This window comes from Montipora foliosa, chromosome 8, assembly GCF_036669935.1.
Source record: "Montipora foliosa isolate CH-2021 chromosome 8, ASM3666993v2, whole genome shotgun sequence".
Classification (NCBI taxonomy): Eukaryota; Metazoa; Cnidaria; class Anthozoa; order Scleractinia; family Acroporidae; genus Montipora; species Montipora foliosa.
In genome coordinates, this window is record NC_090876.1 from 36,702,659 (window position 1) to 36,715,158 (window position 12,500).

Here is a 12,500-nt window from a genome sequence, read left to right on the forward strand (position 1 = left end):
AGCCTTTTGCAAATGTTCCTGCATATAAGCCGCACCACATATTGTATTGTACCCCTGATTTCCAGCGACGATTTTTTGGGAAAAGGTGCGGCTTATCTGCGGGTGTTTACGGTAATTGTGTTTTGATGAAGGAAAAACACAATCGTACTATTCTTACGGTTGCTTGAGGGCTGAGGTTTGATGTCATCCTGCCTTGAGCAAATTTCGTTGGACTGGCTATGTAAAAATGACTGGACCTTGGTGGCATTGTGACTAACTTTTCAACGTTGCTCCTCAAGTGAAAGTTGCGTCTGTGTTCACAGTGAGACTTGATTCTGTAAGTTTTTCAATTTTGCTCTTTCACAATTCTTACTTAATAAGGTATTAACTGACAACATCATTTAATCGGCGAGATTTTGCCTTCAACCAACCACAAAACCTTTTGTTTACACAAGCATCAAACAGAAAACATGCGACTCAGAATTATCGAACCTTTCTTTACAGCATTATAATACATGATAGGAACTTTAAGTGTCAGTAGATGTAGCACTAGAGCACTAATTGAGGACACTAACGAAGTTAACTCAAATCAAATCAGATCAAGTATTGGTTTTTGTGGAGAGGGGAAAACCAGAGTACCAGGAGAAAAACCTCTTGGCGCAGAGAAAAGAACCAACAAAGTCAACCCACATTTGATGCAGAGTCTGCAGGGAATCGAACCCGGGCCATATTGGTGCAAGGCGAGTGCTCTTACCACTGTGCCGCCCCTGCTCCCCACCAAAGGTCATGTTTGATAAGCTTAGTTCAAAATCCAGTAGGTGTCAAGTCCAATCCAAGTTTCCAAGGAGGAATCGTTTCACCTGAACCCGCACATTTGTGCTTGAAGAACTTTCATTTAGAATTTTTGGCAACCAGAGCGGGCCGGCTAGGGCAAGAGTATTACTTTGGACACCAATTAACCGCAAGTTTTTCCCCTTCAACGCACACTGTGCTAAGTTTACCATCTTGGAACCTTGGACTGGACTTGATGGGTTTGAAAACATGAGGCATAGCCAAGTGTTTCTAGACTTGGTATAACACATGCTGCAAGTTTTTTGAACAGCTTCAAAAACTTTCCACAAAAAGTTTGTCCCTCAGGAGTCAGAATAAGGGTTCAAAATGTGAGGGGAAGATATTAGCGTACAGGAAAACACAAGCAGGGCCTCAATACAATTCTTTATATAATGAATTCTCATGAAGAGTGTTTTCTCAGGCTTAAAGCTCATGCACGTGACGTTTTACTTATTTCTTTCAGATTATATTTGTTACAGCGTTGTTCTACTTGTTAAGTATATCTGGGGAACAGTACAAGCCTGTTGAGTGGTTTAGTAAAGTAACAGCGACTGGGACATCTGGCTTTAGTGATTCTGCTTATGGGGCTATCAGGTTTGTATACTGAGTAAACCAGCTGGTGTGGGTTGAGTTTGTTGGGTTTGTACTCTTCTCAGAGAGTTTTTGCCCACCAGTATCAATAATTATTATAATTTTGATTCCATGTGCTTTAATTTGATTTTATTAGCGGTGGACTTGTTCAAGGTATGTACACGTAAGCTTGTGATGTTCATGGTTATTATCATCATCAATCTGCTCTATTCATTAGTCTTTTGTTATGAATAATAATTCGGTAACATGTAATTGACATTAATTTAGACTTAAAGGGGAACCTTGTATTGTTCTCCATAAACTGTATGCATCTCGTTACTCTGCAATCCTGTGCACACAGACTAGACTACAGTGTGGAAAATTTGGAGTTCAAGTCCTTGCTGGAACAACGCTGAAGGTCTTCAGTGAAATATCCTGCCTTTGGGGGTGCAGGGATGGCGCAGTGGTAAGGGCACTCACCTTCCACCGATGTGGCCCGGATTCAATTCCCAAACTCGGCGTCATATGTGGGTTGACTTTATTGGTTCTCTACTCTGCTTTGAGAGGTTTTCTCTGGTACTCCAGTTTCCCCTCTCCTCAAAAATTTCAGTTTACAGTGTCCCCAATTAGTGCTCCAGCTCTAGAACGACTAGACACTTAAATAAAGTTCCTTAAAAGTTCCTTTCTTTTGTGTTGATGTCTGCAAAAGATTATACTTCCCAGTCTTCTCTGATTGTAATGAAAAACTGTAGGTTCCATCTCACAACACTAGTTTCCCATGATGAGAAGTAATTTTGTGGTATTTAAAGAATCCAGTCCTTCAATAAGAGAAGGGTATGGGACAATTTTTCATCCAGGTTGATTTGGTGGGTTAAAGAGATCAAGATTAATGTGGACTAATAGTGGCTGCTAAACACAGCAAGTGCAACAGCTGTGATAGCAGAGCTGAAGATATTGACAATAGAGACTACAAACTAATAATTTCAGGGGAGCAGTGGATCAGATCCATCAAACCGCTGAAAGCAGCATTTGATCACCATCTGGGCAGGCATTTACCTGCCATGGCAGACTGGCATCGTGCCCCTTAAAATTTGATGCAAGTTCTCATGAGTAGTTTAAAACTGAACACAAAAGCAACAACCAATAAATCTTTTCAAAAGACTTTACTTGCCAATGCATTTCCCATGGCAACATACATGTAAAGACAGTCCAAATGTTCCTGGTGGTTGCCTTCTAGAAGGTCATAAAGCATTGCTTGATAAGCTGATGGGATCTCCCTGCACCAGTCAGCAGAGCTGAGATGGTTATGCTATACATGTGCCTATTTTGCCCGTTGACTGGTTTAAGCATTGCCATCTTTTATTGCCTCATTAGATCATGTTCCTGTTGATTAAAGCGCTTGCAACCAATTTAGGTGTTGAGTTTGCTGACCTTACTAACTGGCGTGGTGGCAGTGGTGGAATCTCATCAAGAAGTGAAGAGAGGGCCTGCGATATCTCAGGCTTTACTGACGCTTATAAGTGCCCAAGTGGAGATCCGTGCCATACCACTTCTTGACGAGCTTGGGTAACTTAGGATGCACGAACCTGAGCATGGTTAACAGAATTAGCCAGTATCAAAATGTGTGTTTCCAGTTTCTCTTGGGACCATTCTAAGTCCCAAGGGAAAATAAAAACAATGCTTATGCAGAATTTTGGAGGGACAAACAAAGAGTATTATGGTATTTTTGATACTGGCTAATGAGATTTTGGAGGGTTGGTGTAAGCTCCTCGTCTTCAGTCATCACCACACCATGGTGGGAAATTCTGTTAGTCTTTAGGAGTATGTCCTCTATGCCATGCCATGATTAATCTTTGATAGAGGTTCTCTGGATGTTCATTAGGCAAAATTAATAGTATGCCACATAAATTTGATGGATGTTGAGTTCCTGACTATAGTATTTCAGAAATCACTGGAAAGTAATGATATTTGCTCTTTGTCCAAGCATAATTATTAGCTCTAAAAAATTCACTTTTTTTTTGTGCTGTGTTGGCGCCTACCCGTGGGAAGTGAATCACCATCATCACAGAATCCTCTTACGGGATTGGTCTTTGTCCTCTTTTCCCATGTGGCACCATCGGCAAGGAAGATAGCGAAATTATTGTTTAACAACAACTTGTAAGTTACATTTTGCCGCCAGTTTTCAAAGAAGTTCACTGCCGCCACGCCAGTTAGCTTAAAATCAAGGTTTACAGCACACCCTGAACAACAATGTATCTGCATAACAATAGACAGCAGCGCCACAGTGAATGTGGTTCACCTATCCGTCATCAGAGAACTCTGTACCTGAGTAGAGTCTACCTCCCAAGACCCTGCATGTTCACTGGACCCATAAGCTTCGCTCCTCCTTCCATCAAGTCCAAAGTGCAGTTTCCAAGAGCCATACGATAACGCTACCCAGACCCAATGACCAACTCTGGGTAGTCCATAAGCTCAGTATTGGAGCAGGCCTATAGTACGTCACCTGAGGCAACAAGTTACACCTAGCAAGCTTTTTTAGTGCAAAGCTACATGGCACCCAGTCCACATGGTTGCCTAGTGAGGTTGAGGCCCTATCGATCGCTGTCACTACTAAGCACATCAAGCCATTCCTGATACAGTCACAACACAAGGCCTGCATTTTAACTGACAGTAAACCTTGCATTCAAGCTTACGAAAAGTTATGTTGAGGAGAGTCCTCAATCAGGTTATGGAGCCCTCTACATCCAGTGAGATAGATAGATAGATAGATAGATAGATTAAAATTACCCTTGCAGCCGGAGGGCTGAATTACGATAATTTTTACAAATGTAAAACGTTAATTAATTGTAACTATAAATAATGATACGTTAAGAAGGTTATTTGATAAGAATTTAACAATACTAAAGCTATTATTATCTAAACACAAAATTACAATTAAGATACAGCTAAAATTATTCAAAATCAGATCATTTAATATATATGAGTTGTAAAAGGGCATGTTATCGGCAATGGCTTACAATAAAACTGTCTCTGAAACGATTGGTTTTAAAACACAGGACTTGGAACTTGCGATTTTTCCGTGTACGCAAAGTGCCAGAGTAAGGTGGCGGAAGGAGTGAATGAAGCTTGTGATTATTGTTATTACATATGTCTTGAAACATTGAGTTACCAATTGCCTCTCTCCTGGCATACAAGGTAGGTATGCTAAAAACTTCTAAAGCTTGTCAATAAGATAACTCGTTATTGCTTATTATGCATAGTGCTCGCTTCTGCAGGCCCTCTAACTGATCGGAGAGGTATTGCTGTAGAGCGGTATGAAAGACTGGACATGCATACTCTGCAACTGGCCGTATGCAAATGGTGTAGAAGCTCAGAAGGTCATTAGTTGACACTTTCGTGCGCTTTAATTGCCTAAGAAAGTAGAGACGCGTTGCGACTTTCTTACATATCATTTCTATGTGCACATTCCACTTCAAATCATTCGATGTCATAACACCCAGTAATTTAGCAGATGGAACAATCTCAATGTTTGTATTATTGATAGTAATAGGCTCTAAAATACACTCTGACTTTGTGAAGGATATTCTAAGTTCCTTGCACTTCGATTCATTCAACTGGAAACCATCAGCTCGTGTCTTTGTAACAAATTGGTCAATGCGCAACTGCATCGAGCTGGTTCTGTTCTTTTCCACACACTCAGCGAGGGTAGTATCATCTACATACTTCCAGATGTTCGTATTTGCCACACTCAGGTCATTGATCATAATCAGGAATAACCAGGTGCTGAGTTTAGTCCCCTGAGGAACACCTGCTGGTACAGCACGCCATTCAGATAGACAATCACAACTCAGTTTCACCCTTTGCGTTCTATTGGTTAGGAAATCCAAGATCCAGCACATGATCGACTCCGGAATATCATACGAGGAGAGCTTTTGGGCTAGGACATGATGATCAATGAATTCAAAGGCTTTGGGAAAGTCAAATAGTACGGCTCTTGTAGTAGCCCCATTTCCATCAGTCGATTCCAACCAAGAGTGCAACATACTAATAAGCGCATGCGTAGAAGAAGATTTAGGTACGGCCCCAAATTGTTGGGGGTCAATCCACTCCAGCACAGCAGGTTTAACGTAAGTGTCAACCACATAATCTTCAGACATCTTTGACATCTTATTTGCATCATGGACGGGCTTTTGCTTTGGCATGGGGACTACATCTGTGTGCTTCCATGACGATGGCAGGCATCCTTCACGGTACGAGTAGTTCAAGATGTCAGATAGCGGACCGGCTAAAATATCTGCGTTTTCCTTTAACAACCATCCAGGGATGTTGTCTGGGCCGTTAGCTTTGCACGGGTTCAACTTTGATAATTTCTTGCGGACTGACTCGACCCACACAACAAGGGTGTTTTCGGAGTAGTTGCTGAAAGTAGTGCACGAAAAAGCGTCAGGGAGCGGTGTGAAACAGTACATTGGTGATGACGAGGACCTCCCCACTGGTAGCTCAGCTACCCCCCGAGCCACGCCGATCCTTGCGCACCCACAGGACCCTGTCAAAGGTCGTGGATTATGTAACAGACCTGTAGCACTGTTGATACTTACAGATCAGTTTACTTGCTGAAGCCTACTTCTGAACTGCACACATTTGTTTTCTTGTTTTGTTAAGTTATGTCCAGACATTGATGCTTAGTTTTCTAAACAAAGCAAAAAAGAAGTCACACGCCTGTTTTGCCTGTGGCCTGGTTTTAGCTCCGTCATCTTGTATTGCCTTGTTAGATAATATTCCTGTTGATTAAACCAGTTTAGGTGTTGACTTTGCTGACCTTACTAACTGGCACAGTGAAGAGATGTAACTTCTTCTCCTTCAGCTATCAATAAGTAAATAACCAACAGTTCACTGACCAATGGCCAAAAGGTTACCAACTGACAGCTACACTGTAATTGTCAGCAGACTGTTGATGAATATTTTCCCCCAAAGTCAAAGTTTTGTGTGAAGAATTGAAGTCAAAGAACAAAGAACAAAATTACACTTAACACAGTAATAAAAATTATCTTTTAATCTTTATCTCTCCTGTCACACACTTGTCTCTTACAACCTATGATGCAAGTAATATAATCCTTGTGGTTTGCCAGCCGATAATGGACATTTCATCTGGGCCCACAAAAGAAGCATTGTTGACAAGACAAATCTGCAGTGTTTGCTTACTCAGTGAATTACATGTGGTCTCCTTTCAAGTAACAAATTACTTGCAACCGTGACATGGCCCTGTTACCTTACGCTGTTTTAATTTCAGGGGTGTTTTTGGAGCGGCAGTTAAGATGGCAACTTTTTATGGGGTCTACACATGGTTTACCCATACCACATTTGGTGTCAACATTGTGTACATACCATCAGGTACTCTTTTAAAGTAACTGTAGTTATAGGGTTATTAGATGCACCTCCAGCTTGGAAATGTAAGCTTATCAAGCTCTCAATACGCAAAGTTTTGTCAAGTTGGTCATAAGATGCATCATGAACTAACAGAAATACTCAAGTTGTAATCAAGGCTCGTCTTAAGGCTTAATTTCTTCTAGATTGTAAATAACATTTAGCTTTTAGACGCACCCCAGGTTTGATGAAGATTTTTCAGGAAACAACATATTTTTCTCAATAAATAAAAAGACCAGAATGTTTTGGTTTCTCTTCCTTAGCCAACTTTGGTCATTATTTTTTTTCGCACATGACATGGGTCCTTGATTGGACAGAAATTTGCCATGATTTGAAATAATTATGATATTTTTAATCATGAAGACTTTTCGATGATAACTCTGGGGTCAAGTTTATGACCTTTCATCTCCAAGTTCAGGATTCAGTTAAAGGAAAAAGTTTGAATTCCAGCATGCACATTGGGCAAGCAAACTTTACAGCCAACTGATGGGTTTCACTACTTGCCTTATTAAATACAGCAGACATCTGTGGAATTCTGTCATGATATTGATTGCATAGGTGCTTGCCCACTGGTCAAGTGGTCTGAGAAAGTTGTTTTCTGGAGTATAAAATCTTTGGCCACGGATGATGGGTTAGGGGTTTTCTTGAGTGCTGCAGAATGACATTCTGCCACTTTAGCTAAAAACCTTGTGGAAGCCTCTCTGTCAAACTTAAAATACAGTCACTGTGACACAAAATAGGTATATTTGCTGAAGTCTATATAAATTTGCCCCTCCCTCTTCATTGCTGGATTGATGGATTGATTGATTGATTGATAGGTCAGTATGACAATTTTTAGTTAACATAGATTTAATATTATTCCTCTTTAGCCTTTGCTGCAGTGACTGCTGTTGTTCCATTTATCGGTACGTACTGGGCAGCAGCTCCTGCAGTGCTTGAAATCTGGCTGGTCCAAGGAGATGGAATATTGGCCATTGTGCTTGCAGTCTGCCATTTACTGCCAACCTACTTTGTAGATGTTGCGATTTATAGTGAAATCAGTGGGTATGTTCTTATTGTTCTATACTTTTGGTATCTGCAATCTTTGCAAGTAAAGATGAGGATATTTACAGCTGTACTCTTAGAGCCATGTTGAACCAGGTTTGTAACAATGTGTCATCAGAAACCAAGTTTCGAGATTAGTTTTGCAAAGCCATATAAGGTTTTATGAGAAGTTTTGGTTGCACTTCTGTATGGAAAGATATTGTTATACACATATGAACTAGATAATAGAAATTAATTGAAATCAGTTTTAGCAGCTGTTTTTCATCATGCTACCCTTCTGTGCATAAATCAGAGGGAAAAAAGTTCATTTACATCTGGCAAACGAGTATTGTTTTGTATGGAGGAAAGAAATTGCCATCTTTCAATTTTGGAAGAATTTGACAAAAAGGTGTGAAGGTACAATGCTCAAAAATTAATGCACTTCTTGTCTGAACATAAAAACCTTTTCAAGAAAAATAAAATATCCTCTAATGCAACAGGGCACTAAATGAAATTTTATGCTACAGACAACTAAACTTGCTTCTACTTTTTAGCGGAGCTCCGCACGTGCGAAGCACCATTGAATTTGTTAAGAAAACATGGTAACCCATCAATGCGAGAAATTTTGGTTTTATAGCCATGACATCATCGACTGTCTGTACGTAAGTCCATACTTCCACCCCTCCATGTATGCCAGTGTGACCAGTGTCGGGCTAGTTTACGCCACACATCTTTGATATTGGTCATCCATGTTAGGATCAATTGACACTTGTCAAAACAAGGTATCCGCTGACCAGTATCACATGACCTTATCGTTTTGAAAATGTTTTCTTTCTGCAATTTTTGCTGGTTTCAATCCAGTTTGACTTATCATGATAGCTGTGGTCCACACTGGTGGCTACGCAGTTATTCAAGTTAAGCATTGGAGGGACATAAACTTAAAGCTGTGTTTATTTTTACTTTGTTTAGAGCTGCTTTTTTTCTCTATTGCAATTTTTGGCATATCTTTAGAAGCTCTGATAAGGTTACATGATGCCTGGAGAACCTATGACTAGAACAGAAACAAAACAGAATACCAGTGATAGCTCATACTTAGTGGAAGAAGTTACTCCACAAATTCTTTCCTTGGGCACTAAACCATTTGTTATTTTTACAGATGCGTCATTTAAAGTGGATGCGCATTTTTAAAAAGTGGTTTAATCGGTTGGTTCTTCCTTTGTTCAGGAATGAAACTCTAATTCTTATTCTCAACTGGAATTAAAAAACAATTATCTGTACCGGTATTCTTTGGTTTGTTTGTTTTGCTCTAAAATGTGAGCTGCAAACAATTGATTTTTTAGTTATTTGCCCAACGGTTTTTCGATGTGCCTTGACTGAGTGGCAAGAAACTTTCGCCCTTACGTTATAAACACGTAATTGCAACGAGTTCTCATAAAATTAGGGGAAATTTCACTAGTTTGTGTTTTCAGAAGTTTGTTTAAAGCACCTTAAGATAATTTAGTGTTGGAGCAGATCTTGTTTGAAGTTCGTCTTTTCTTGGTTGCATCACCATATTTTGCCAATTCTTGTTCAAAGCAAAGCTAGCGTGTTTCAATGAAATACATCAAAATGTGAATGTGATCTCGTTTTCAGATGTAAAGTGGAATAAAGTACACCAGTAAAACTCTTCTTTGACCATGAACTGACGAAGTTTTTTGATGTTTTCAAATTTTAGTGTGATTCCTATTCACTGGCTTTTGACAGTTGACTCTGAAATGGCTTTTTTTCTTTCCCATTTGCTATTAATGTCATGTTCATACTAGAGAACATTGTGCTGGTAACTCTCTTGGTTGCAGTTATAATTTCACCAGCAAATGGCTAATCTTCTTTATACTACAATGTACCAGATGTTTAAACACACTCAAGATCCCTCTTGAAACGTCTTTTTTAGTAAAAGGCATCTAGGAATTATTGTCATCAATGAATATTAACCTGGCTGTTTTTGAATATTTTTCATGGCTGTGGAAAATGCCTCAAATAAATCTAAAAATCCAGAAATGTGACAGAATAAGTTTAGGGCGCATTCCTTTGGGATGATTGAAAAAGGATCACTGATCCAAGATCACTTGGATCATGGTGCATCAAAGGAACCGAAAAATCCTTTCCCAGAGTGGATTCATGGGTTCCTTTGATGCACCATGATGCAAGTGATCTTGAATCAGTGATCCTTTTTCGAATCCTCCAAAGGAACGCACCCTCTAAGATTGTAATTTGACAGAAAATTTAATTATTACCTATGCTTATTTTTAATAAGCTTATAACGAAATCCATTACTGACTATCTCATACAAGTGAAAACCTTTGCATGATGCACAACATTGTAAACGGTAATTGCCCAGATTTTGTAAGCACTATAGAGACACACACGGTCATAACACAAGAGCAGCAAGTAACCCGGAGTCAATTTGCCCCAAATGTCATGATAACTCACGGCTATGTAGTTTCATTCCAGTGGCAATACGTCTATGAAACAAACTGTGAAAAGAAGCCTGATGTTGTGATGTGTCCAATTCTCCCCAGCAAAATGTTTCAAAAAGGCTTAACGTATGAAGGCCTTTTTAGTAGAAATGGCCATTAGTCAAGGGGACTCTGCTGCATGCTTGAACATGTAGATGTAGAATTATTTGACCTCTTAAGTAACACTGTGTTAGGAGAGAGCTGGGTTAAATAACTTTTAACTCAAAAGATAATTATCATCTTAACCCTTTTACTCCCAGGGGTTCCCCATTGACAAGTAAAATCGTTTGGCGTCGGCCAGTTTGGATGTCAAAGGCTTAAATAACCTTTATTTAAACCTGCTTTTTTTGTCTGAAGTGAAATCCGTCTGAAGTTTCACTTCAGACAAAAGAAACTAGTAAGCATCATGTCTGTCGATAAGTTTTGTCCAAGAGTGTTTTCAGTGGCACTCCCAAAGTCCCTTTTTTTGAGTGAGGTTGAGTGGATCTACTCCTCTTCAGAGGTATAACTTGTAAATACATGAATGGAGGGTACCCATACAGCACATGAGGCAATTGGCAAAGCTAGTGAATTGGCAAGAGGTAACCATGGCAACCTTGCCACGGGTCAACCTCAACACCCATAACTCTGTCTTCGCAGTGGAACTTATACTTACCAATTCTTGCCCTCAGGAGAGGGTGAGTGTGGCAAAAGAGAAAGGAAATGGTGGTAAACCCCAAGCAAAGGCAAGCACAAGTGCAAATGACAGCACATGCACAATGTCAATAGCTGCTGACCAGCAGACCTTTCCAAGTTAACTTTGCTTATAAGTAAGCACCACATTTAATAATTAACATGGTAAAGATCTGACCTGGCCATAAAAAAAATCCAGCATTGTTATTGTTAGCTTTTCCTTAAAATTTCAATGCAACTGTTGTTTCAGAAAAGCCCATTTATGTATGTTTGTTTATTTTTGCAGTGGGGGTCATCCATATCTGACTGGTTTGGCTGTTGCTGGTGGAATCTATTGCATTGGACTAGAGGGAGCCATTGTTGGTCCTATAGTGTTGTGCTGTTTGATTGTTGCTTGTAATGTATACAGTAACATGCTGGGTGATCAAAATCCTGTACCACTTCCAGTTATACATGTATCATCTGATTCGCAGGAAAAAATAGATGACATGTTACCTTATGACAAAGAAAGAGTCCAGGCTCTCACAGACACTTAGATAATGATGATGATAATAATTACAATAATAACTATTATTATATTATTATTATTATTATTATTATTGTTATTGTTTTATTAATATTATTATTGTTATTGATTTTGCACAGTATTTATCACTGGAGTTCTTATTTATAACTTTCAAATCAGAACAAGGATCTCAGACAGAAAGTACTTTTCTCAAAATATGTGCTGTTCCCTGCAAAGCAGATTTCTGGAGACCACTGATGTTGCAGTTAATGTCAAGTTGATACAGATAGCTTTTTAGCTTCAATGGAATTGAGCCCAATGCCTCGATCACAACTGGTACAACGTTCACCTTGGAGGCAGGGAGCTTCCACATGCTTGCAACCTCCACCTTCCGCTTAGCGTAGTTATTGTTATCATCATCGTATTCATCACCATCATCATCATTATTGTTATTATTATTATTATTATTATTATTATTATTATTATTATGATTGTTATTATTATGATTATCATTATCATTATTATTATTTTTAGTATTATTATCATTATTTATGCCAAGGTCTTTGGTTCAGTTCCTTTATCTTTTTGACATCGTACCAAAAGCACTGACAACAGCTGGGATGATGACCACCCTTCTCCATCCCCATGACGTGGCAACCCCTCTTTTCAAATGATAGGTCAGGTTATAACAAGTGTCAATACCAGTTATTATTATTGGTCCATTATTTAGAGGGAACACCTTGTTAAGAGAAGAAGTTGTTTAGAGGAAATGATAGACCAGGGTTGATATGGGACAATGGACAATAAGAATGCTCTTATGTGACGACTGCAAGCCTTAAGCATGGAAAGATGAAGTGGTTAGCAGTAATTTTGCTCTTTAGATTAACACAAAGAACCAATGTAATATATTTTTTGAGAAAAGAGATACAAATCTTACAGAGGTTATTATTTTGATCAGTGAAGCTATGGTCGGGGCACAAGGGCACAAGCAGACTACACCC

General features: G+C 39.3%; 1 protein-coding gene across 2 annotated transcripts in view; it reads left to right on the top strand.

Moving 5' to 3' along the window:
• LOC137968936 (transmembrane protein 245-like) overlaps window positions 1-12,500 on the top strand; it is a 30,130-nt gene that overhangs the window by 17,188 nt on the left and 442 nt on the right. The window contains exons 10-13 of one of the 2 annotated variants that reach the window (XM_068815403.1): window positions 1,274-1,404; window positions 6,671-6,771; window positions 7,674-7,944; window positions 7,982-8,118. In XM_068815403.1, the coding sequence (XP_068671504.1) occupies window positions 1,274-1,404; window positions 6,671-6,771; window positions 7,674-7,939 (498 nt within the window). In that variant the 3' untranslated portion in view covers window positions 7,940-7,944; window positions 7,982-8,118. Of the gene's footprint in view, window positions 1-1,273; window positions 1,405-6,670; window positions 6,772-7,673; window positions 7,945-7,981; window positions 8,119-11,280 lie in introns of those variants that run through there. The other variant, XM_068815402.1, reaches the window with a different exon arrangement.